At 51.7% G+C, this 24,664-nt stretch overlaps 1 protein-coding gene across 1 annotated transcript; it reads right to left on the minus strand.

Annotated features, from left to right (window-relative positions):
* Nucleotides 1–960: 960 nt before the first annotated feature.
* Nucleotides 961–24,664, minus strand: CCDC92B (coiled-coil domain containing 92B). The gene is made up of 4 exons (XM_070772827.1): nucleotides 24,406–24,664; nucleotides 12,483–12,635; nucleotides 7,810–7,857; nucleotides 961–4,829 (listed from the first exon to the last, which is right to left on the minus strand). The coding sequence occupies exons 2-4, from the start codon at nucleotides 12,610–12,612 to the stop codon at nucleotides 4,234–4,236; spliced, it is 774 nt and encodes a 257-aa protein (XP_070628928.1). The 5' UTR covers nucleotides 12,613–12,635; nucleotides 24,406–24,664; the 3' UTR covers nucleotides 961–4,233.

A 24,664-nucleotide genomic window follows, 5' to 3' on the forward strand; every position in this document is an offset into this window, starting at 1 on the left:
ATGAAAGTGGGAGAGGAGCTTATTGGTCTGTATAGTTGAAAAGGCCACTAGTATATGGGCTGCAGGCACAGCTGGGTCCAGGCAACTTAATTATCAGGAATTGTCCAACAACAAGGTTCCTACTGTATAGCCCCTCCAGGTTCCTCTGTCCTAGGGATTCTTCAGGCAAGAATACTGGAGTGGGTTGCCATTTTCTTCTCCAGGGGAACTTCCCAACCCAGAGATCCAACCCTCTCTCTGTCTCTCCTGCACTGGCAGGCAAGTTCTCCACCACTAGAACCACCTAGGAAGCCCATGGACTAACATGGTACTGTTATCAGAAGAAAGGTTGCAGGCAAAACCCATATGTCCTCTGCTTCCTCAGACCGCAGAGCTGGTACTTTTGCTCCAGGAGCCATTAACAACACAGACCCACACTGAAGATGTGCAGGCCTGAGGTGCTGAGTGTGCTGAGCTCCCAACGGCAGTCCCAGGACAGCTCTCAGGAGCGGAGGATAAGATCAGGGCTCTTCTCTGGGACGCCGGGCTTCTCGCAGCTGCATCAGATGGAGATGGGTGTCAGGGAAGGAGAACCAGCATTGCCGAAGGTGTCCAGAAGCCCAGGATTGCTTCTGGGCCAGAACAATGGGCAATTCCAGGCATAATACCCTTCTGATCTATCCCTGCCAACCCTAGCCAGGAGCCTCTGATCTAAGGTCTTGCTTCTTCCCTTGGGTTGGGGTGGGATGGAGAGAGACCGGGTTAGCCTGAGCTTCAGGACATCTCAGCTGAGAGCCTCGTGCCTTATGTGAGGGTTATCCATAGAAGGGACTTGGGAGTCTCAGCTCCCAGTCTCACCACCACCCCCCCTACCCCACTGGCTAACTCCCAAACCATTCTGTCTCCTCCACGTCCTTTCCACAGACCTGTCCAATAAGGTGGTGGGGGGTGGGGTGGAGTGCCCATAGAAAAAAGTTTGACTTCTGTGTTTTTCAGGTATTTTATTAAGAATAAGGCATATGATAGTCACCCCTAAAGCACAGGGCTCTATTTCTGTAGGTGAGTGAATACACTCTGAAAAGCATTGGATTAAAAAGCGCAGCCAACAGAGAACTTGGAGCAGGATCCCTCTGCCGTGCCTGCGGGGCTCCTGCCGGGTGTTTCTGAAGCCTTGCAGGTCCCCTACTCAAGGCCGGCCGCTCAGTGAGACTGCTTAGAGAATCCTGGCTCCACACAAAGAGGAGGTGCTGCTCCACACCCTCTTGGCCTCCTTCTGCTCCATCAGGGGGACCTCTAGTCTGCTGCTTGTTTTGGGGAAGGGCCACCCCATTTCAGCCCGACTGGTGCCCCAAACTGCAGGCCATTGTGAGCGGGGACAGTGGCACAAAGCCTCAGGCTGTATTGCCCACAGGTCCCAGGCTGGCTTCCAGAATGGGGAGGGGTCCCCACCTGCAGCTCCTGGCTGCAGCTAGGGCCCCTGAGTGTCCGTGTCAACACACCCCTCCCCCAGTGGAATTCGTGCAGCAAAGAGGGGAGAGGTGGGAGGGGGGACAGGGAGAGGGAAGGCAATGTCCTTTCTAGTCATCCAAACTTGTCAGGGGCTCGAGGAGGGGGGTCTCTCCTTTGGCAGGGTGGGTCCCTCAGGCTGGGAGAGTGGGAGGGCCAGAAGCTGAGGGCCAGGCTGGGGAGTTCCCCGCCACCGAGGCCAAGGGCAGACCACCGACTCCCAGTCTTATTCATTTTATTTGGCGCCCCGAGGGTTCTGGAGGAGGAAAGCTTCTCATCTATTATTTCCAGGCGAGGGATGGGGAGGGGGCATTTCTGTTAAAATTGGAACCCTGTATTTGCTTTGGACCTTCCCCCAGCTTGCTGAGTGGAGGGGGGAGGGATGGTTGCGTTATTTCCTTTCCCAGGCACCCCCACACCTCAGCTGAGTCAGTGAGTCAGCCACCCCAGCACTCCGGACCTTTCATGGGGGGCGGGGGGCAGGAATCTCCAAGTAGCTCAGGAACAAGAGTCACCTCTGATTGTTGGAAGAGCCACAGCAGGGGAGGTGCTGATGCATCACTTGGGGAGAGGCAGGCAGGCCACCAGGGAGGATGGTGGGGCAGGGGTGTTGTGGTGGCCCCCAGCCGGGCTCCTCGGGTACAGAGGAAGGAAGGAGGAAGAGGCCTATTGCTATAGAGCTGGGGGAGGCCAGCTGGGTGGAGCTATGGCTTTTAGCGGGTGGGTGGGTGGATAGAGTACTTCATCATCTTTGTAGGAGAAGTGACATCACAAAGTCACCCAGTTCACCCCGAAAGTATGGTTGTGGAAGATGAGGGTTTGGGTGGGCGCCTCCAGAAAGACCCCCTTTCCCTCCTCCTTCCCAGGGTCCTAGGCCCCTTCAAGTGAGCACAGCCCCGAGCAGAGAGAGAAGCCTCCTCGGACATGTTCTGAAAAGGAAGGCAGTGGGCCAAGGGTCAAGGGGTCGTGAGTCACCCACACCTGAGGGGAGATAGAGGGCAGAGGTCCAACCACAGAGACTGGGGAGTGGAGAGGTGGGAGCAGGCAGAGCAAGGACCCTAGGCCACTCCCGCGGCCCTTTAGACTGGACAGCACTGTTCGTCCCCAGGGCGCCCCAGTGGCAGACACAGACCAGGCCTGCTTATTGCTCAGTGGTCTCAGCAGTCCTGAGCTAGGAGGGGGCTGCACGTTTGTATGCTCACCGGTGTCCTGCTCCCTCTAATGTATACAGTGAAAGGGGGTGTAATTGGGAATCTTTCCCCCTTTTCTTCATGGGGCCGTGATGGGAAAAGGGTTCATCACCCGCTGGAGACCTCCCAGACCTCTGGGCAACAAGCAGAAGTCTCAGCCCCAGGCAGAGGGTCAGGACCTGCTGGGATGGGGCATCGTGGGTGAGGTCAAGGCCTCTTGCTGCCCCATATCCTCCCTTGGTGGCCCCTGGAAGACCTCACAGGCACTTCGGACTTGATGCACGACCAACAAAAGAGGGATTGCACGAGACGACAGGGTTCTAGGGATTTCTTTCCAGGCTGGACTCGGGTGCGAGCAACGAACCGGACTGGAGCTGCACTTCCCGCCTTCGGTCGTGAGGGGGAGCTGGGGAGAAACGCGTTAGGAGGTGGGGCAGTAGTCTTCTCGTCTGCCACTCCCCAACCTAGACAAAGGGCACTGAACACCCCGCCGCTGTCAGGTCTGATAGGATGCGGGCAGTCCTGGCGAGGGCGAGGCCGGGGCCTAACCTGCGTTCCCACCATCCCCCAGCCCACCGCCCCCAGCACACTCAAACTTATATCAACAGCTGCCACTTCCAAGAAGCAGGGCCCCTCTTCCTGCCTCTGGGTGCAACCAGCTAATTAGGAAGCTGGGCAAAATTAGCACCAATAAACAGGACTAGGGAAACTCCCAGGGCAGCCTTCAGGTTCCCAGCTACCTCCTGAAAACAGTTTTTAACCTTCCATCAGCCCGACTCTGGCGTGTCCTTGGAGTCTACATACCCGGGAAGAACTGAGAATTGGAGACAGTTATCTGCCACCAAACCCATTATGTAATCTTCTCTAAGGGTCTATGGGTGCTAATTTCCAGAAGTTCAAACTTCCGTAAGTCCACACTCCCCCCACCAGAGGCTGTGGGGGAGGCGTCTTCTAAAGTGTTCCGTGCTCACCTGTAGGGATCTATCAGCAGTTGGGGGTAGGGATGTGGGGGAGAAGGTCCAGCCTCTAGCCCCCAGCCCGAACCGCCCCTCTGAGGCAGGCTGGGAGGGAAGGGCGGCCGTGCAGGTCTGGGGGAGGCCGCAGCGGGGAGCTGGAAGGCCTAAGGATCCTAAGGGCCACTCTGGTTCCTTTCCGTAGGCCAGCCCGGCCTCCCCGCTACGGCCAAACGATTGTCACTTTCCTGGGTCAGGGCGTGACTCCAGCCCCGTCCCCTCCCAGTGGCAGGGTGGGGGACCAGATAAGGATCGGTACTGAGTCCTCTTCAAGGAAAAAAAAGTGCCTTCGCTGGGCCCGGCGGAGGAGCTCCCCGGCGGGAGAGGAGAGCTCAAAGCTGCAGCGACAGCTCAAAGCCTCGGGAAATACAAAAGGCGGGGGCGGCTGGAACGCGCGGGGGAGCAGGGGCCGCCTCCGCCCGCTCCCTGGGGGAGGGACTGGCTCTCTCGGCCCCAGGGACCCGCCCCTACCCTATCCGCCCCGGCCCGAGCTGAGTCGAAACCCGGGCCAGCCTCTCCCGGCTCCCCACCCGCCCGCCCCGCGCCTACTCCGGGTCCGCGGGCGCACTGGGCGGGCGGGGCGCGGCTGGCGAGCCGGCTTGGTCCGGGGGTTCCTGGGGAGGCGGCTGGCGCGGGCTGCGGCCGCCGGGCCGCTGGGGCCTCCGGGCGTAGAGGAAGAGCGCGGGGTCGGGCATGGCATCGAGGTCGTCCGGGACGCCGGCCGCACGCTCCCAGGCGGCCCAGTCCCGGCCAGGGCCCTTCGCGGCGGCCTCGGCGGCGGGCGGGCGGCGGGCCCGCTGTGCGCGCCGGCGGATCCGGGGCTCGGTGGCGGCGGCGGCGGCGCCGGGCCCCGGGCGCGGAGTCTGCAGTTTCTGGCGCGCCGCATGCAGCTGGCAGGAGAGGTAGGCGGCCGCCTCGGTGTGCTTCTGCAACTCCGTGCTCAGCACGGTGGCTCGGTGGCTGCGGCGACGCAGCTCCTCCAGGAAGCGGCGCTCCTCGGTGCGCAGGCTGCAGCGCAGCGCCGACACCAGCGCCTCGCGTTGCGCCACCTCCCTCCGCAGCTCCGCGTTGGCCGCTGCTCGCTCCGCCAGCTGCGACTCCAGCGCGCGGCACTTGCTCTCCAGCTCCCGGGACGCCAGCTCTGGGCAGGGGAGAGGGAGGGGAGAGTGAGAGTCCTCGCCTGGCCGGACCTGCGCCGCTCACCAGTCGTCGGAGCGAAGCCCCGCACCTCCCCGTTTGCAGGTCCCGCAGCGCTCGGGCTCAGTCCTTCGCCTGCCTTTTTCCTCCTCCTAGCTCTTGCCTCCTGCTTGGCCGAGCCTCTAACTCTTCCGCGCAGCCCTTAAGAGCAACCCCTTCCCAGACCAATTATTCACTCCACGACAATTTGTTGAGCCCTGACTCTGTGCGTCGTGTTGGGGATTGCGGATAGGGTGGTGAATAATTCCTCACGAAGCTCTCAGTAAGCACAGTGGGGGATGTACGGTACATAATCACAAAAGAATGTGTAGGTGCGTGTGTGACACCTGCCAACACCACGACTGTCGCAGGAGACTGTGACCTAATCGGAGAAGGCTTCTAAGCAGAGAAATGACGAGGCTAGGATCTGACAGATGAATGGGAATTAAGTAGTGAACAGAGAAGAGAAGGGTGCTTCCTACGGAAGGAAGGGCTTGTGTAAAAGCCCTGGGGAAGGAGAGACACATAGGAACAAGGGGCTGAAAGAGCTGGGAGTGTGAGCGGAAAGGGGAATCAGTGTGCTGTGCTTCCTTCATAAACAGCATTTATTACGCGTTTACATGTTTGTTGTCTTTACCCATGGCACTCGGTTTCAAACCTGGATGTACACTGGAAACATCCAGAAAGCTTTATTTATTTTGATCTTTGAAGCTGTAGCTTGTGAGATTTTAGTTCCCTGACCAGGGATCCAACCTGGGCTCTTGGTAGGGAGAGCACAGAGTCCTAACCACTGTACCACCTGGGAATTCCCTAGAGAGTTTTAAAAAACAGTTTCCTGGGCCCTAACAAATTTGGACTGAATCAGACTCTCCCCGGGTTGGACCAGCACACTGGTGCTTCTTAAATCTTCCCTGGTGATTCTAATACACCCCCAGGGTTGAGGACTCCTGCCTCCTGAATCATAAGCTCCATCTCAGCCAGGACCGTATCCGAGGACTGGTGCACTTGAGTGGGTATGGGGATATCAGTAGCCGAAAGGTGACCAAGGGAAGGTAAAAGGTGACTCGAAAGGGGATAGGAAAATCCCCAAGTGATTTTCATAGAAACTGAGAACAAAGAAAAATAGTTCTTAGGCCCAGTGAGAGAGAGAATAAAAACCAGGACACTGAGGACTCTTCCCTGGTGGTCCAGTGGGTAAGACTCTTTCGCTCCTAATATAGGGGGCCTGGGTTCAATCCCTGTTCACAGAACTAGATCCTGCATGCTGCAACTTAAAAAAAAAATAAAAAAGTCTTGCATGCAACTAACACCGGTGCTGCCAAATAAATAAGTAATATTTATTAAAAAAAAAAAAAAAAAAAAAGCAACAGCCCGAGGCACAGGGGTCCAGATGATCCCAAAAGCCATTTCAGAGGAAGAACAGTAGGTAGAGTAAAAGCTACTACTGTGCATGCGTGCTCAGTCGTGTCCAACTCCTTGCAACCCCATGGACCGTAGTTGCCAGGCTTCTCTGTCCATGGGATTTTCCAGGCAAGAATAATGGAGTGGGTTGTCATTTCCTTCTCCAGGGGATCTTCCCAACACAAGGATCAAACCTGTGTCTCTTGCATCTCCTGAACTGGCAGGCAGATTCTTTACCGTGACCCACCTGAGAGCCCCCAAAGCTACTGCTGTCACACAACTGTTCTTTCCTGATATCTGGAGACGTGCCTCCCCTTACTCCAAGCGCTAGGCACCAAGAGGTTGCCCACAACTGCCACTTATAATCGGAAGAATTAGTTCAAGTTCATAAGTATTTAGATCTTTATGCATGAACATGCAGGTAATTTGTAGGGCTTCTAACATTCTACTTTAACCTTCTAGCCTTTCCTGTGCCTAACTCTTGGTCATGTAGCTGTTGATCTATAAGGAGCACATCCATATGGCAAAAAGTCCATTCTTAAAACCCTTCTGGCCAAAGAAATACTACTTTTGTGGTTCATTTTAAATCAAGCATTTACCGAGTCCCTCTCCATGTCAGGTAATGTGCTTATACTGGAAGGCAATGGGGAACACCCAGACCTAGTTTTCAGAGATCATATAACCTGGGGATTAAGATCTGAACAATGCAACCCCTCCCATTTGAAAAAATTAATTGTGGCAAAAAACTAAATAGCTAAGTTTACCATCTTAACCATTTTTAACTGTGTGTTAAAAATGGTTAAGGATGTGTCTGCTTGGTCGGTCAGTCATGTCCGAATTCTTTCAGACCCCATGGACTGTAGCCCGTCAGGCTACTCTGTCCATGGGATTTTTCAGGCAAGAATACTGGGGTGGGTTGCCATTTCTTTTTCCATTTTTAGCTCTAAAGTACTATTAATATACTCATATTGTTGTGCAACAGATCTCTAGAATTTTTTCTTCTTGCAAAACTGAAACTCTACACTCACTGAATGCTATCTCCCCACACTGCTCCCCATTTTATGGATGAAGGGATAATCTATAAACAAACACCTTAGTGGAACTGCTACACTCACAAGAAGTCCTGTTTCTGTAAAATGAAGAATTTGCTAATGTGCACTTGTCTCTTTTCTCCTCCTCTGGACTAAGTTCCTTGAAGTCAAAGACCTCCTATTGCCATCATGTCGAATCTTGACATTTAGCATCTTGGCGAGTGTGAACACTGACCATGAGAATCACTTGCACAAGGATGGGAAGATTGGGGAGGTGGGTCACAAAGGAATGAAGTCAGGCACATGGACTTCCTGGAAACCATCTCCTTCCTGCTTTCATTTTCCCAGTTTGGATGGAGACAGGGATGCCAGGCGTGTGCAGTGCTGCCGGTTGCTCACTGCACAAGGTCACCTGGCTGAGTGGGCATGTGAGGCTATCCCCAAGTCTCGACTGGGCACGAAGAAGGCTTGGGTCCTAAGTGGTGGGGAAATGGTGACCAATTGTTCTCTTACCTTGCTGGTGCGATTGGGCCTCTCTCATCTCCAGGTCATGGGTCAGTTCTGGGGGCGGAGATAAGAAAAGGCAGTTGTGTGTATGTTAGAAACAGAGAAAGAGTATGTGTGTGAGATTAAGACTCACAACCCAGTAAAACTGGCAATAAGGATGCTCAGAAATCATCTAAACCACCCCCTATACCTATTTTAATGCAGCCCAGAGGGAAAGAGATGAAAGAGAGGTGTCAGAGGCACAACCGGAACCTGATCTGCCTGATTCTAAGTCCAGAGATCTTTCCAATATAAGTTCTATGTCTTGAATTTGCAGATTAGTTCAACCCTTGTGGGACGGAGGCTTGCTTTTGGGGCTGGTGGTGGGGGAAGTATTTGCCCCTTTCCAGAGGTGGTGTACAAATATTTAACATGCCAAACAATCAGAGCCAGTCTGGAGGACCCCTGCTGTCCAGGGCACAGACCTTTCAGTGTCTATTGGTGGGTCCGGGTAGGGTCCGACTTGGCACGGTTGGTAAAGAATCTTCCTGCAATGCAGGAAGACTTTAGTTCGATCCCTGGGTCAGGATGATTCCCTGGAGAAGGAAATAGCAACCTACTCCAGTATTCTTGCATGGGAAATCCCATGGACAGAGGAGCCTGGTGGGCTACAGTCCACGGGGTTGCAAAGAGTCAGACCCACCAATTCAAACAAAACAAACAGACATTTCTTACCTCCCACTATTTTGGTGGTTTGGTTAGTCTGGGAAGGCTGGAGTTAGTCCTGGGTGGGCTGCCTGGGGACACTAAAAGGGGATTCAGGGTGGTGGCTATTTACCAAAAGCACATGTGTGTTTCACTGGTTTCACAGCCAGTACTGCTGTGCCCAGGTTCTTTTCTAAACCCAAGCCCTGCCCTTTCTAAGCCCCGGTTTTGCCACGTTCCATGGAGGAGGGAGAGAAGCTTCAAGGACAGAGCCACCTAGTGAAGCAAAGCCTGAGTGGCTCTCAGCCTGGTGCTGAGGGCATACGGGTGGGGCGGGGGAGGGGGGTGGGGAGCAGCCAAGGGGCCCCTCAAGGGCACTAGTGCAGGAGCAGTCTCCTCCTCCGCCTGTCCCCAGTTCCCATCCCTTTGAGCCCAGCATGCCCCGCCCCTCAGCCAGCTGAGTCTGATTGTTTTTCCAGCCCACTCCCCACCCCACTGCATCCCAACTCCATCAGGGCTCAAGGGCTGGGAGAGGAGCAGGAGGGAGCCCAGGAGGGGCAGCTGCCTGTGACGGAGGGCACCTCTCGGGCGCACCTGCGTGTACCTGCAGGGACGCAGTCTGTGCCCAAAGGGAGAAGATGTGAAGGCGGGGGTGGGGGGAAGTAGCGGATCCCCGGGTCCACTGTCTGGCAGTACCAACAGAGAGAGACTCACCTTGTGGGCCCTCCGCCTGCCCCTCCTCGCTGCCCTCACCAGGCTCTTCTAGATACCAGGGGCATTACCAGAGGTGCCTTCCCTGGGGAGGCCAACTGTTTCCAGGAGACAGAGAGCCTGGAGTGCCTGGGCCTTTTGCTGTGACCAGAGCCTGAACCTCCCCCAGGGCTTCCTGGGGCCAACCTGGCCCCTCCTCCAAGGCCCTGGGATGTAAACCCAGGGGGGCCCTGGACTAGGTTTGGAGAGTAGCCCGAGGGACTCTGGCTCTGTCACTAACTGCCTGTGGGCTTGTTTCTCCTTAGCCTTTAACCACCAGAGTTGGGGGAGGGGAGACAGAATCGTAGCTGGGCTCCACTCCCTCATCCATCGAATCTCCCTGCTCCCTTTCCAACCAGAGTCCCGGTGATTTAGATGAGTATGCATGAGGGCACCGGCTTTCCAGGCGGCGCTAGTGGTAAAGAACTCGCCTGCTAATGTAGGTGATGCAAGAGACGCAGGTTCGATCCCTAGGTCTGGAAGATCCCTGGAGGAGGACATGGCAACCCACTCCAGTATTCTTGCCTGGAGAATCCCATGGACAGAGGAGCCTGGTGGGCTATAGTCCATGAGGTCACAAAGAGTCGGACACCACTGAAGCGACTTAGCAGGCACACACACTGTGAGGTCAGACACACTGTGGGACCTCGGGCCAGTGACAACACCTCTCTGTGCCTCAGTCTTCTCACCTATGAAAGTGTTCGTCGCTCAGTGGTGTCTGACTCTTTGTGACCCCATGGACTGTAGCCCGCCAGGCTCCTTTGTCCATGGGATTCTCCAGGCAAGAATACTGGAGTGGGTTGCCATTTCCTCCTCCAGGGGATCTTCCTGACCCAGGGATCGAATCTGGGTCTCTGGCGTTGCGGGCAGATTCTTTACTAAGAGAAAAGAAATACAGGGCTCAGTCTAGCTGAGTCAGCTCTTATTATCATCCAAGCTACCTTCCCAACCAGAACACACCCACCTACCTCTCAAGCCCCTTTAATTTAGAATTATCACCCCTTCTTGGGCAGGTTCTTCCCTAAGCCCTGCCCTCCTGGTTCCTATACCAGCCCCTTCTCACTCTTATCCTTTTGTACTCTCTGGATCCCTCTTTAATCTCTTTTTAAAAACATCTCCTTTGTCCTCTCTCCTCTCCCCCTCTCTCCTCCATCCCTTGGAGGAAGGGCCTTATTCAGTCATTTCAGCCCCATGAGTGGCTGCTCCAGGCCAGCCCAGAGTTATTTTTATCTCCTTAATCAATAAGCAAGAGGCTGCAGGCCCATACTTGTCTGAGAAGGAGGGTGGGGGCTGAGAGTGCTCTGTTCCTGCCTGTTACACTTTCTTACAGAGGATGAGATGGTTGAATGGCATCACTGATGCAATGGACATGAACTTGGGCAAACTCTGGGAGATAGTGAGGGACAGGGAAGCCTGGCATGTTGCTGTCCATGGGGTTGTGAAGAGTTGGATATGACTTGGTGACTGAACAACAGCAACCTATTTTCTTGGGATCCTGGCCTGCATCCTGAGTGGAAGGACCCAGGTCTTCAGAATTATTATGAAGCAAAAAGAAATTAGAGAAATAGCTACAGGGTCTTAGGGTTCACTCATGTCAATATCTCTTTAATGTCATTACTACAGTAAAAAAGTGGCATCAGGCAGGAGTGAGACACTGTAGGGCATCCATGCCCCCAAGGGCTGGCCTCTGCTGCCTATCAGGCTTTGGGGGAGATGACAAGAAGTCTGGTCTTGGCAGGTGGGAACTGAACCCATATATGGAGCTAGAGGGGACTGTGGTAGCTGAAAGTCAGGACTGGTGGCTTCTTGTGCCATAGAGTGAGAAGCCAGCCGGGTCACTAAAACCCTTTGAGCCTCAGTTTCTTTCTGGGGAAGGGGGAGACTCCCATGAGTAAGGGAGGGAAGGGAAGTGGAAATCTGAGTATGCTGGGGAGAGGATGAGTGGAAAGCAGCAGAGGGGACTTCCCTGGTGGTCCAGTGGTTAACTCGGTTTTTCCACTGCAGGGGGCGAGGGTTCGATTCCTGGCCAGAGAACTAAGATCCCATAAGCTGCGTGGTGTGTCCAGAAAAAAAAAAGCCACAGACGCTTCATGACTGGGCATGTGGAGCCCTAGGTTCTAATCCTGACTCTGATACATTGTGATGCTCACTCTCTGTCTCTGGGCCTCAGTTTACATATTTGTACAATGTTGAGATTGTGCTGTTCCAGCTGAGACACTGAATCACTGGCTCTAAGGCCTGCATTTGAAGATGAAGGGTGAGCATTTGGGCCAGAGCCAAGCCTCTGAGACGGCCACGCAGCTGAGACTTGAGGTCCAAGAGTAGAGGTCAGGCATGAGGCTTACATCATCCCTGTTGCCTCCCTCTGTCCTGCTTACAAATCTGACTGATTGCCAGGTCCCTCTGTGTCCCACTGGTCCTCCCCTTTCCATCCCCCTTTATCTCTCCCCTGGACCTGTCACTAGTACCCCTGCCTCCCTCTCCCACCAATTCATCTGCCATACAACTGCTGGATTGAGTTTCTTAATGTAGCGTGAGGTTGCTCAAGAACCTTCAGTGGCTCCCTACTACCCAGGAGGACAGGCCAAACTTCTTAGCCATCCTGATATTGGTCAAGGTCTTCCATGTTCTGGCTCCAGCCATATTTCCCATCAGCTTTAAGTAGAGGGTAATCCAGTCAAATAGAACTTTTCATGAACTTTTGACTTACTACCTTCTGGATGTTGCTATGCTGTTCCTTTGCAAAGTTTTCTCCATTCTCATTGCCCCATAATATCTCAGCATGTCTAAATCTTACTCAGCCCTCAGGGAGAGGAAGTGCTTACTCCTTGGGACAGTGTGGAATACTTGGCCTCATCACTTATGCCTCAAGCTGAGCATGGACCTGCCTATGAACTGTCAGCTCTCTTTATTTTTTGTGTATCTCTTTTAATAAATTTATTTATTGATCATGACACACAACACATGGGATCTTAGTTCCCCGACTAGGGATCGAACCCGTGGCCCTTGTGATGGAAGCATGAAGTCTTAACCACTGAACCACCAGGGAAGTCCAAGACTGAGGGCTTTTTAGGGCTGGGAGGTGCTTGAACATTCCATGTGTCTCACTTCCCCAAGACTCAGTTTCTTCACCAAGAGAAAGGGGTGATGAACACCTGCCTGGCTTAGGGAGGCTGAGGGCGGACACCCCATCAGAGACAGTGCTGCTGCTGACAGTCGCCCCCCAGCATCCCTCCAGGCCTCACCCGAGCAGCGTTTCTGCAGCCTCAGGATCTCCAGGTGCAGGTCTCGCAGCAGGGCCATCTGCTCTTTTTTCAGGAAGCTGATGTGGCGTTGCACGCTCTGGATCTGATGCTCCAGGGACACGGTATCCATGGCAACCCAGGCCTGGGCCCCACCTGGGGAGGATAACAAGGTGAACCCACATTTTCCGGGCCCATCCACCCTGTCCACCTTCAGATCCTTTCAGTGATCTTCAGTCTGGGGTCCTGCTGTACCAGATAGAGGATTCTGGCCCTGAAGTCATGTCCCCTGTATTTACCCACTGAAACATCTGAAGCAAGTGGGTGTGTTGGCAGGAAGTATCATTATTCCCATTCAACAGATGAAGAACCAGAGGCTCAGAGGGAACGACTTTAGTTCCTTGCCCCCATGAAACTTTAGCCTCTTCTATATCTCAGCAAGGAAAAGGAACGGAGCAGCAAAGTCAGTAAAGAGAGACAGAGATTGGGTTCTAGTCTGCTTCTTAACCAGCTGTGTGACTTCGGGCAAGCCCTCCCCTTCTCTAGGCTCTTGGTTTTCTCTTGGGTAAAATTAGGGGATTGTAGAGAGGGTGATTCCTGAACCCTCTCCAGCTCTGCCCTTGATGGTTGTTCAAGGGCAACCATCAGTTGGCAGGACTGATGGTTAGAGGGCTTACCAGGTGACTCAGTGGTAAAGAACCTATCTACTAATGAAGGAGATGCGGGTTCAATCCCCGGGTCAGGACAATCCCCTGGAGGAGGAAACGGCAACCCAGTCTAGTATCTTGCCTGGAAAATCCCATGGACAGAGGAGCCTGGTGGACTACAGTCCATGGGGTTGCCAAGAGTTGGACACGACTGAGTGACTGAGTACGCACTTGATGGTTACAGCACAACCCTCCTCCAATTCAATTCCATTTCTTTGACTTAACCTCAACCCAGGGCTCTGGGCTCTTCTAGGTCACAGAGGAAGAAGGTCTGATGAATGTTTCACTAGCACTAATTCTGCGGGCTGAAGGCAGGTAGTAGAAGCCCTTTTCCCAAGGGGAGTGGGGGAGGGTGATAGGAGACCCAAGGCGTAGATCCATGGTGGAAGCTCTGACACTCTGATGGGAAAGGAAGACTTACATCCCCGAATCCTAATGATGGCCTGGCTCTCCAGCGCTCCCTCTTCTGACCCTGCCCCATTTCCCCATGAGTCTCTTCTGGGATGATCAGCGTCTTGGGAAAGCATAGGCAGAGGGCAAAAACAGGAGGCAGAGGGCAGCGGAAGCTCAGACCTCTGACGTCCAGGTCTCAGAGCTCATGCCTCCTCTGCCAGGGACTCCCAAAGCTTGTGGCGGCCTTTCCTCCACCTGCCCTAGGAATGCCTGGCCAGGGGAGAAGAAAACCAGCTGATGGATTGTTCTGTTCAGCAATGGTTCCTTCATACAGAATTGCTGGTAAGCCTCTGCAAATCCAGCTTGTCCTTGGTAGAAGCACAGCCAGGAGGACTGAAAAATGGGAACCTCACATTCACAGGTTCCTCTCTTGGGGCCCCCTGTCCTTGTACCTCCAAGGCTTTCCCAATCCAACCAAGTGAGCTTTCATGAAAGCTGGGTGGGGGCGTTCTTTGGTTTGTGGGAATCACTGGTTACATTTACTGTCCGCTCTGCTATGTTTAGGGAGCATCATGCACATGAATTTACTTCTGCCAACCGCTCTTCAGTGGGCACCACCACCTCCGTTTCACAAAGATGCAGGCTCAGAAGGGAAGCGACTTGTGCCAGTTCGCACGGCCAGTGAGGGACAGCAGATTCAGTTCTCCAGCCAAGTCTTTTGAATCCAAAGCAGTTTCCCAGTATTTACACCAAAAACAGTCCTGGGTTTGAATCCTAGATCTTTCGGTTCCCTGCTGTGTATCTTTGGGCAAGAAAGTTAACCTCTCTGAACCTTGCTTTCCCTTTCTATAAGATGAGGCTACTCATAGTAACAGTCCTGGGATGATTGTGAGGGTTAAATGAAAAAAGAAATTATAGAGCATGTAGCAGAGGACCCGGCTCAATCAACGCTTCATCCCTTTTCCTCTCTGTCTAATGTGTGAGGAGGTTAATCCCTGCCCACATTTGCCATTTGCTCATCCTGCGTTCATTCAGTGATCTAACATTACCAACCACTGTGCTGGGTACAGGGACACAGTGATGAACAAAGCAATATTCCTGCTTTCTATTCTCATGGAGCTCACAGGGTGAAGAGGAGAGAATCAAACAAATAAATAGGTGCATTCAACAAACAATAAGGACTTCCCTGGTGGTCCAGTGGTTAAGAATCTGCCTTGCAATGGCAACGATGCAGCTTTGATCCCTGGTCGGGGAACTTAAGATCCACATGCCAAGGACCAACCAAGCCCACAGAGTCTGTGCACTGCAGTGAAAGATCCCGTATGATGCACTGAAGTTCCTGCCTGCTACAACTAAGACCCAATGCAGCCCAATAAATAAATAGTAAACAAACAATACAAATAAGTTAAAAATGACAACCTATAAGAGCCATGAAAGAAATCTGCAGAGTAATGTGTAAGAATATAAAGTGGGACCTAGTTTAAATTAGGAGTCAGGGAAGGTCTCCTTGTAGAAATGATTTTAGGCTGAGACTTTGTGGCAAGAAGGATTCCAAGATGGTCCCCAAGATTCCCAGCCCCTGGAAGACACAATCTCCTATCTTATCCCCATTCCTTGGGTGTGGGTGGGATTGGGACTATGACGGGTTTCACTCTCGTGATTAGGTTATATGGCAAAGGTGAAGGATTTTACAGATGTAATTTTACAGAGATCTCCAATCAGTTGACTTTGAGTTAAAAAAAAATCAGATTATTCTGGGTGAGGCAGGTTCAAAGGGCTCTTGCTGTAGGAAGAGATCTGAAGCCTGAAGGATATTTGGCTGCTGGCCTAGAAGCAGGAAAGGCTTCCCAGGTGGCTCAGAGGTAAAGAATCCTACTGCCAATGCAGGAGATGCAAGAGACACAGGTGCAATCCCTGGGTGGGGAAGATCTGGATTAGGAAGTGGCAACCCACTCCAGTATGCTTGCCTGAAAAATTCCATGGACAGCGGAGTCCATGGGGTCACAAAGAGTCGGACACAAGTGAGTGACTGAGCAGGCATGCACACTAGAAGGGAAACACTGCCCAGCTGTGAGAGAGCCTGTGGAGGAAGCCACAGCAGGACCTGAGCGAGGCTTCTAGTTGCTGAGGACGGTCCCTGATTGACAGTTAGCAAGAAAATGGAGACTCCAGTCCTACAGCTACAAAGAAGCAAATTCTGCCAACAACCAATAGGATCTTGGAAGCAGATCTTTTGTTAGATGAGTCTTCAGAGAAGGATGCAGGCCCACCTTGATTTCAGGCTTGGGAGACCCTGAATGGAACACAAGTAGAATGTGCCAGGCTTCCCATCACTGGAAACTGTGAGATAATAAATTGATGCAGCAATAAACACTAATACAGACTTGAAGGAGGAGGAGGAGTTAGAAGGGTAAAGGAAAGAGCATCTCAAACAGGGAACAGCATCTGTAAAGCCCAGAGGTAGAATAATCATGATAGCTTACATTTATTGAGTGCCTATTATATGCCAAGCTTTTTTTTTTTAAGTTGATTTATTTATTTGGCTGTGCTTGGTCAGTCGTGGCATGCGGGATCTTTAGTTGAGGCATGAAAACTCAGTTGCAACATGTGGGATCTAGTTCCTTGACCAGGGATTGAACCCAGTCCCCCTGCATTGGGGATAAGGAGTCTTAGCCACTGGACCACACTGGAGAAGTCCCCAAGCTTTGTGTTTAAGTGTTTTATGTGGTCTTGAGCAATGGCGACATGGCCACTGGTGGTGAAATTTGAAGTGTAAAGTATTAGGGGAGAGTCGCAGGAAGTGAGGTTTCGCAAGTGAAAGATCTCCCAAGGACTTGTAAACTATGTTAAGAGTTGTGGATTAATGCTAAATGAATTGGGAATCTATTAAAGGACTTTAAGCAAGAAATGAACATGATATGATTTGTGTTTTTAAAAGATCATTGGAGGGCAGATTAGAGGGGGCAGAACGAACAGACTGGGAAATGGAGCAGTTGCCAAGGTGAGAGATGATGCAGGCCTGGACCTGATGATGGAGGCAGAGGTGGAGAGAAGGTCCAGGTGTATTCTGGGGGTAGAACTGGCAGGAAGAGGGAATAGGCTGGATTAGATCATGCTCATGGGGAAAGGGATGTCGTCTAGGATGTCTCCCAGCTTTCCAGTCTGGGAAACTTAAGTATGAAGGCACATTTACTGGATCCTTCCTATTTCTTCATCTTTCCCACTGGACCTCTTCTATAATCACTCCCTCCATGACCTCATTCAATCCCATGGCTGTAAATGCTATTGGATTGGCCAAAAAGGTTGTTCAGGTTTTTCCATAGCATCTTACTAAGAATCCAAATGAACTGAGTGAAAAAAAAGAATGAAATATTATGGCCAACCCAATATTTATATGCTGACCCCCAAATTAACACCACCATTAACTTCTTAACACCACCACTTAGGTGTCTAATAGGTCCCTCAGACTTAACTCTCAATACTCTCAAGACCATTCCTCAAGTCTCAATACTGAACTCTTAGGATTCCCCCTCCAAGTCTGCTCTGACCAGGTGATTGCCATCTTGATAGAGGGAACTCAGTTGGTCAGGCCAAAAACCTAGGAGTCATCTTTGATTCCTTTCTTATATTTTACAGCCAACTTGTTTGCAAATCCTGTTATCTCTACCTTAAAAAAAAAAAAAAATCCTAAGGACTTCCCTTGTGGTCCAGTGGCTAAGCCTCCATGCTCCCAATGCAGGGGGTCCAGGTTCGATCCCTGGTCAGGGAACTAGATCCCATATGCCCCAACCAAAAGTTTGCAAGCTGAAACTAAGACCTGGGGCAGTCAAATCAATAAATAAATACATTTGTTGTTGTTTGAGGCTTCCCAGGTGGCTCAGTGGGTAAATAATCTGCCTGCAATGCAAGAGACACAAGAGATGCGGGTTCAATCCCTGGGTTGAGAAGATTCCCTGGAGAAGGGCATGGCAACCCACTCTAGTATTCTTGCCTAGAGAATCCCATGAACAGAGCAGCCTGGCAGGCTACAGTCCATGGGGTCACAAAGAGTTGGACATGATTGAAGCGACTGGGCACTGTTGTTCAGTCCCTAAGTTGTATCCGACTCTTTGTGACCCCATGGACTGCAGCACGTCAGGCTCCCCTGTCCTTCACTATTTCCTGAAGTTTGCTCAGATTCATGTCCATTGAGTGGGTGGTGCTATCTAACCATCTCATCCTTTGCTGCCCTCTTCTCCTTTTGCCTTCAGTCTTTCCCAGCATCAAAGTCTTTTCCATACATACACACATATGGGCTTCCCTGGAGGCTCAGATGGTAAAGAATCACCTGCAATGCAGGAAACCCAGGTTTGATCCCTGAGTCAGGAAGATCCCCTGGAGAAGGGAATTGACAACCCACTCCAGTACTCTTGCCTAGAGAATGCCACGGACAGAGGAGTCTGGTGGGCTACAGTCCATGGGGCCACCCAGAGTTGGACATGACTGAATGACTAACACACACACACACACTCCATACATACAAATAAATACCTATACACATATTTAAAAAAATCCTAAATCCAGTCAAGTCTCACTGTCTCCATCCCTGCCATCCCTCTGGTGAAAGCTGCTCAGTCGTGTCCGACTCTTTGTGACCCCATGGACTATACAGTCTATGTAATTGTCCAGGCCAGAATACTGGAGTGGGTAGCTCTTCCCTCCTCCAGGGGATCTTCCCAACCCAGGGATCAAACCCAGGTCTCCTGCGCTGCAGGCAGATTCTCTACCAGCTGAGGCACGAGGGAAGCCCAAGAATACTGGAGTGCGTAGCCTATCCCTTCTCCAGGGAATCTTTCTGACTCAGGAATTGAACCGGGGTCTCCTGCATTGCAGGCGGATTCTTTACCAGCTGAGCTACCAGAGAATCCCACCATCCCTCTGGTATACCCCTGCAATGGCCTCCTTCAGCGAATCTGATGACATCTCTCTGCCCTCAACCAAAACCCTCCCATCTCACTTAAAACCAAACCCAAAGTTTCTCTGAAACCCAGTCACCTCTGGCTCTGTTTGCCCTCATCTCGCACTGTTCAGTTGCTGGCTCTACCCCAGTAACTTTTAGCTTCCTTCCTTTTTATCCAACTTGCCCACCACACTCTAGCCTTAGGGACTTTGTCAGTGCTGTCCCCTCTTCCAGAAAGGTGCCTCTCCAGGATATCCGCAGGGCACATTCCTTCCCTGCATTCAGGACTCTAGTTCAGGGCCCTCTTCCAATTTGTTGTTGTTGTTTCATTCTTCAGTTATGTTGGACTCTGTGACCCCATGGGCTGTAGTCTGCCAGGCTCCTCTGTCCATGGGATTTCCCAGGCAAGAATACTGGAATGGGTTGCTATTTCCTTCTCCAGAAGATCTTCCCGACCCAGGGATTGAACTCTGGTCTCCTGCATTGGCTGGTGGATTCTTTACTGCTGAACCACATCTCTGATTACCTGATTTAAGACAGAACTGTTGCTCCCTGGTGGTCTAGTGTTTAGGATTCGGCGCTCTCACCGCCGTGGCCCGGGTTCGTTTCCGGTCAGGGAAGCCTTGGGCTTCCCTGGTAGCTCAGAGGTTAAAGCGTCTGCCTGCAATGCGGGAGACCTAGGTTTGATCCCTGGGTTGGGGAGATCCCCTGGAGAAGGAAATGGCAACCCACTCCAGTATTCTTGCCTGGAGAATCCCATGGACGGAGGAGCCTGGTGGGCTACAGTCCACGGGGTTGCAAAGAGTCGGACACGACTGAGGGACTTCACTTTCCTTTGTGGTTCAGTGGTTAAGACTCAGCTTCCACTGCAGTGGGTGTGGGTTCGATTGTTGATTAGGGAACTAGGATCTCCCATAGGGAGTGGCACAGTCAAAAAAAAAAAAAAAAAGGAAAATAAAATGATATAGTGTTTATATATATAATAGAACCATTGGGAATTCCCTGGCGGTCCAGTGGTTAGGACTCCACACTTGCACTGCTAGGGTCCAAGTTTGAGCCCTGATGGGGGAACTAAGATCCCACAAGCTGTGTGTTTCGGCCCAAACAAACAAGCAAACAGAATCCGCTGTCATTCTCCATTCCCTATTTTTTTTTCTCATGAACTTACCATCACATGAATATATCACATTTTTGCTTATTATCTGTTTCCCCGGCCAGATTGTTGGCAATATAAGATGAAGGACTGTTTTGTTTCTTCCTGTTCCCTAATACCTGGCATAGACTCTGGCAAATAGGAGCTACGGAGAAGGCAATGGCACCCCACTCCAGTACTCTTGCCTGGAAAATCCCATGGACGGAGGAGCCTGGAAGGCTGCAGTCCATGGGCTCGCTGAGGGTCGGACACGACTGAGCAACTTCACTTTCACTTTTCACTTTCATGCATTGGAGAAGGAAATGGCAACCCACTCCAGTGTTCTTGCCTGGAGAATCCCAGGGAGGGGGGAGCCTGGTGGTCTGCCATCTATGGGGTCGCACAGAGTCGGACACAACTGAAGTGACTTAGCAGTAGTAGCAGTAGCAGTAAGTATACATAGAATCCATGAGTGAGTGAATTTGTGGGGCTGGGACAGACTGATAGAGAAGCAGATTTACAGAAAAGGTAGGTTCCAGCCCGAGACATGTTAGATTTGACATGCTCAGGAGACCTCAAACAAGGACAAATAGATGTCAAACAGACAGTCAGTAATCTGGTGCATATCTGGTGAGAAACAGGTGAACTATGTTTGTGCTATTGTATATCTATGCTGTGATGTGTGTGCCTCTGTGTCTGTACATATACCTGAACCTGCGTGCATGCCTCTAGGAGTGCACGTATGTGTGCGTGTGTGTGTGTGTGTGTGTTTTGGGGGGGGGGTTCCTGCTTTTCTTGCATCTGTCTCTCTACTGTCATGCACCTGGAAGATGAAGGTGTGGGGACCTATGCTTAGGATGAAGAGAGAAAAATGTCTGTTCCCTGATGCTGAAATGCAAATATTTCTGGAGGGTAAAGCCCTCTCCACACAGCCCTGGAGAGCAGACCCTGGCCACGGTGAGAGACTGAACCAGCCAGCTGTTTCTGCACCTTCCCAGAAGGACTTGAGTGTTTGCTTCCAACCAGGTAGGCTGTTCTTCTCAGGGCAGATATTTGGGTCACAAATGATCTTGGCAAATATTCTTTCTTAGACGTGATTGTTTAGTTTGTTTGGGGGAGGGCGGAGGATAGGGTGAGGAAGGAGGAACCAGGGACGACACAGATTGCTGTGTTGCTGGGGAATCACAGGCGCTTCAGAAGGCCCAAGCCAGGAAAATGTCAGATTTTTGCAAAGATACGCAGTGCTGGAAGCTCCAGGTTTCAGAAGATGCTCTTGCCTGAGGACTTGGTCCAGGCCAGTGGTGGCAGATGACGGGTTAGAGTTCTCAGTGCCATCTTCTCCCCACACCCAGCCTGAGATGCTCAAACTCCCAGATTAAAGTGCTTGGTGAGAAGGGTCCCTGGCGTCTGCCCACCATCCTGACCACCTCAGGGCCTGCATTGTTTCTTCTGCCCACCTTCTCCTGCCCACCTTCTCCTGCCCACCTTCTCCTAGTGCACCTAGTTTTCTTTGAATTTTCTAGTTTGATTAAAAAAAAAAGTTCATTTTTAAGAATTGTCATCAAGAATAAAAACGAATCTGTAATACAAGATTCATAATTTATAGAGTTAACTCCAAGTACTCTATTAAGAAAAACTGTTTTTTTGGCCACATCATGTAGGATGCAGGATCTTAGTTCCCTGACCAGGGATTGAACCCGTATCCCCTGCACTGGAAGCATGGAGTCTTAACCACTGGGCTGCCAAAAAAGTGAAAGTGTTAGTTGCTCAGTTGTGTCCGACTCTTTGCAACCCTATGGACTGTAGCCCGCCAGGCTCCTCTGTCCATGGAATTCTCCAGGCAAGAATCTGGAGTGGATTGCCATTCCCTTCTCCAGAAGATCTTCACAACCCAGGAATTGAACCCAAGGTCTCCTACATTGCAGGCAGATTCTTTACCATCTGAGCCACCAGATTCCAAGTATTTTTGACATGCTTCTCTGTTTGAAAGTTACAAATATTTTTCCCTCTTGGTGAAGTTGGTGGGAGAAATCTCTCAGGTCCCCAACCATCAACAAAGTCTGAGGCCCAGGAACTCTGTGACCTTGGCACAATTCTAACTTTCTAAGGCCAGGGCTCCTGATCTCTGAAAATGAGTTCATTTCCTGCTTACCTTTGCGGAGCTTATGGGTATCCCTTCCTTCTTCAGCTATCTGCCTACCACAGACTGGACAAGGAAGAAACTGTAGTTCTCGCTCCTCTCCAGTTCTTAGAGCTTGTTGAGTTGAAAGAACCACAGAAAGCACAGAATCATAGCACTCAGGGCTCAAAGAATCATCTCAAACAGTGTTTCTCAATTTGCTCCATAGAACCTGAGTTCTGTAAAGGGATCTCAGATGTTGCCAAGAGGTTTGAGGGCAGAAGACAGGACTGGAAGCTTTGCTGTATTTATTCCTCTCTATATGATGGGCTTGTGCATACAAATTCATTGGAGAAAGGGCCTCCACTAACCAAAAGTTTGAAGACCACTTATACAGCTCAATTCTTCCTTGAGCAGCTGACTTCCTCCTTTCCTTAGACCTGCTTCCCTTGGTCTCTGCTGCCCCCATCTCTCTCTCAGGCAGACACCATGGCTGGGAGATGAACCAGAATTGAAGCCTCTTGCTTTCTGCTTACATGGAGTTTGTGTTGTCTGCCACGCTGCAGCCCCTGACTGTTTCTCTTGACCCAGTTTCAATTTCATACTTGGGGTTTCTTTTCTCTTTGGGACTGAAAATATTTATTGAGTCAACACATATCCTTGTACTTGTTCTGAACACTCAAATACCTGTATTTTGTTCAGATTCTTTAAGTATGCATTCTTGTTTCGTGTTAGTTGCTCAGTCATGTGCAACTCTCTGCAAACCCATGGATTGTAGCCCGCCAGGCTCCTCTGTCCATAGAATTCTCTAGGCAAGCATACTGAAGTGGGTTGCCATTCCCTTCTCCAGGGGATCTTTCCAACTGAGGAGAATGTTAAACTATGTTTATCATTCTTATAGTCCAGGCAGGTATATTAGATAAGATAGCCACGGTAATATATGGATAAATAAATGAATTAGTATGTTCTTTATTTTTCTTGGCTATCATTCCTCTTCACTACCTAACTCTTAGGTTTGGAGTAGGAAGGAGAGCAGGAACTCAAGAAATCTTTCTCAGACATGGATACACAGACAACAATATTTATTATAATAATCATCAGGGGAATTCCCTGGTGTCCACCGTTTAGGACTCTGAGTTTCCACTGGAAAGGGCCTGGGTTTGCTCTCCAGTCAAGGAACCATGCAAGCCATGTGGCTAAGTTGAAAAAAAAAAAAAATCAGTGCATAGGTAATAATACCTATATAATAACAAAAAATGGGTGACACTGCTCTTATTTTATTTTATGACTATTAACTTATTTATCTTTTTTTTTTTTTTTCTTTTGGCTGTACCAGCCAGCTTGCAGAATCTTAGTTCCCGGAACAGGGATTGAACCGAGGCCCTCAGCAGTGACAGGACTAAGTCCTAACCCGAACTCCGTAATAACTCACTGATCTTTACAGCAACCCTGCACTGAAGGTTCTATTAGTATATCCCCTCCATAGATGAGGAAGCTGAGGCTCAGAGAAGTTAAGCAGTTTGCTCAAAATATACAACTACAGTGCCTGGTAACTGGAAGCACCCCACTGGGGGTTCACTCTGGCATTTAAGACCCTTCACAATCTAAACACAGTCCACATTTGCAGTCTGAACTCTTCTTTCAGATTCTACCTCTTACTGCTAGCCATGGACATCCCCTCACTATCGCCCACCCTGTTGCTGCCTCCTGAAACCTGACCCATCCTTCAGGGCCCTGCTCAAGTGCTACCTTTCCCATGGAGCCTTCCCTGGCCCACCACACCAGGCTGGCTCTCCTTCCTTATGTTCCCAGGTATTTTGCCTTGTATCACACTTTACTGTGTGTGTGTGTGTGTGTGCTCCTGTGCATGTGCAAACCTGGCTTCTGCTCTAAGCCATAAGCTTCCTGAGGGCAGGGCTTCACCAAGCCAAGGCAGTACACGTATTAAAAAATAATTACTCCCCCTCCCCCCAAGTCCTTGGCTCTCCTGGGGACTTGCCTTGGGAACAAAAAGTCAGCCCTTGACAAATGTCTGGGACTCTCTGCAGGGTGGGGGTCACTTGGCCAGTTGTGGAGCCACAGTTCCGGGGTGGAGGTCCTGTGGTCTTCCCCAGTCCGGGGCCCTTCCTCCCCGCAAACCTCTAGGCTATGGCTCCTCTCTCCACTGAAGATCCCTGGAGCCCCAACCTCGGTGGAGCTGAAGATCCAGGGACACGGGGAGTGGGATGCCTGGGGAAACTGGAGCCCCCACCCCCTCAGTCTTAATGTTCTGCCCTGCTTATACCTCGCATATGACTCCCAGCGAAGGCAGTGGGGGGATGTGGAGACTAAGGAGGACGGGGAAGAGAGGTACCCAGGGAGGACAGGGAAAGGCAGGCGGAAAGAGAGATGTGTGCGGTGGCAGAGGGCAGGAGGTGGCTGTGGCTCCACCTCGGGCCGCTGTGGACTCTTCGCCAGGGCCAGGAAGGGTCGGAGTCTGGGCGGCGGAGGACAACTTCTGCCAGCAGCCCGCGGGTCCTGTCCGCCTCCCGCGCTGCGGTGCGCAGCCCAGCGCCCGCCCTCCCGGGGGAGCAGGAGCCCGGGTCGTGCGGTTCCCCACCCGGGCGCCCACCCCCTACGCCCCCCGGCCTCCTCACCTTCGGGACCTGAGGGAGCGACGGGCCAGCGGGGCCCCGAGTCCGGGCCAGGCTGTGTCGGGGGAGGCGCTCTTCTTCCCCGCGCTAGCTGCGCCCGGGTTTCCGCAGCGCCCGCCGGAGCTGTGGCGCCATCAGCTACTGCGAGGCTGCCGGGCGATCGGGCCCGGGCTCCGGGGGGCTCCCGGGCGCCGAGTGCGCGGGGCGGCGGGGGGGTCCGGGGCGGGCTCCAGGCGTAAACACCCAGCAACGTGACCGGAAC

Source organism: Bos indicus, chromosome 19 (genome assembly GCF_029378745.1).
Source record: "Bos indicus isolate NIAB-ARS_2022 breed Sahiwal x Tharparkar chromosome 19, NIAB-ARS_B.indTharparkar_mat_pri_1.0, whole genome shotgun sequence".
In the NCBI taxonomy this organism is placed as follows: domain Eukaryota; kingdom Metazoa; phylum Chordata; class Mammalia; order Artiodactyla; family Bovidae; genus Bos; species Bos indicus.

Coding starts and splice junctions, on each gene's coding strand:
- CCDC92B (XM_070772827.1), bottom strand. CDS start 12,612: ATGGATACCGTGTCCCTGGAGCATCAGATCCAGAGCGTGCAACGCCAC. Junction 7,858..12,482: donor GCTGCAGAAACGCTGCTCGG/GTGAGGCCTGGA, acceptor CTCCGCCCCCAG/AACTGACCCATGACCTGGAG. Junction 4,830..7,809: donor GGCCCAATCGCACCAGCAAG/GTAAGAGAACAA, acceptor TCCCCTGCCCAG/AGCTGGCGTCCCGGGAGCTG.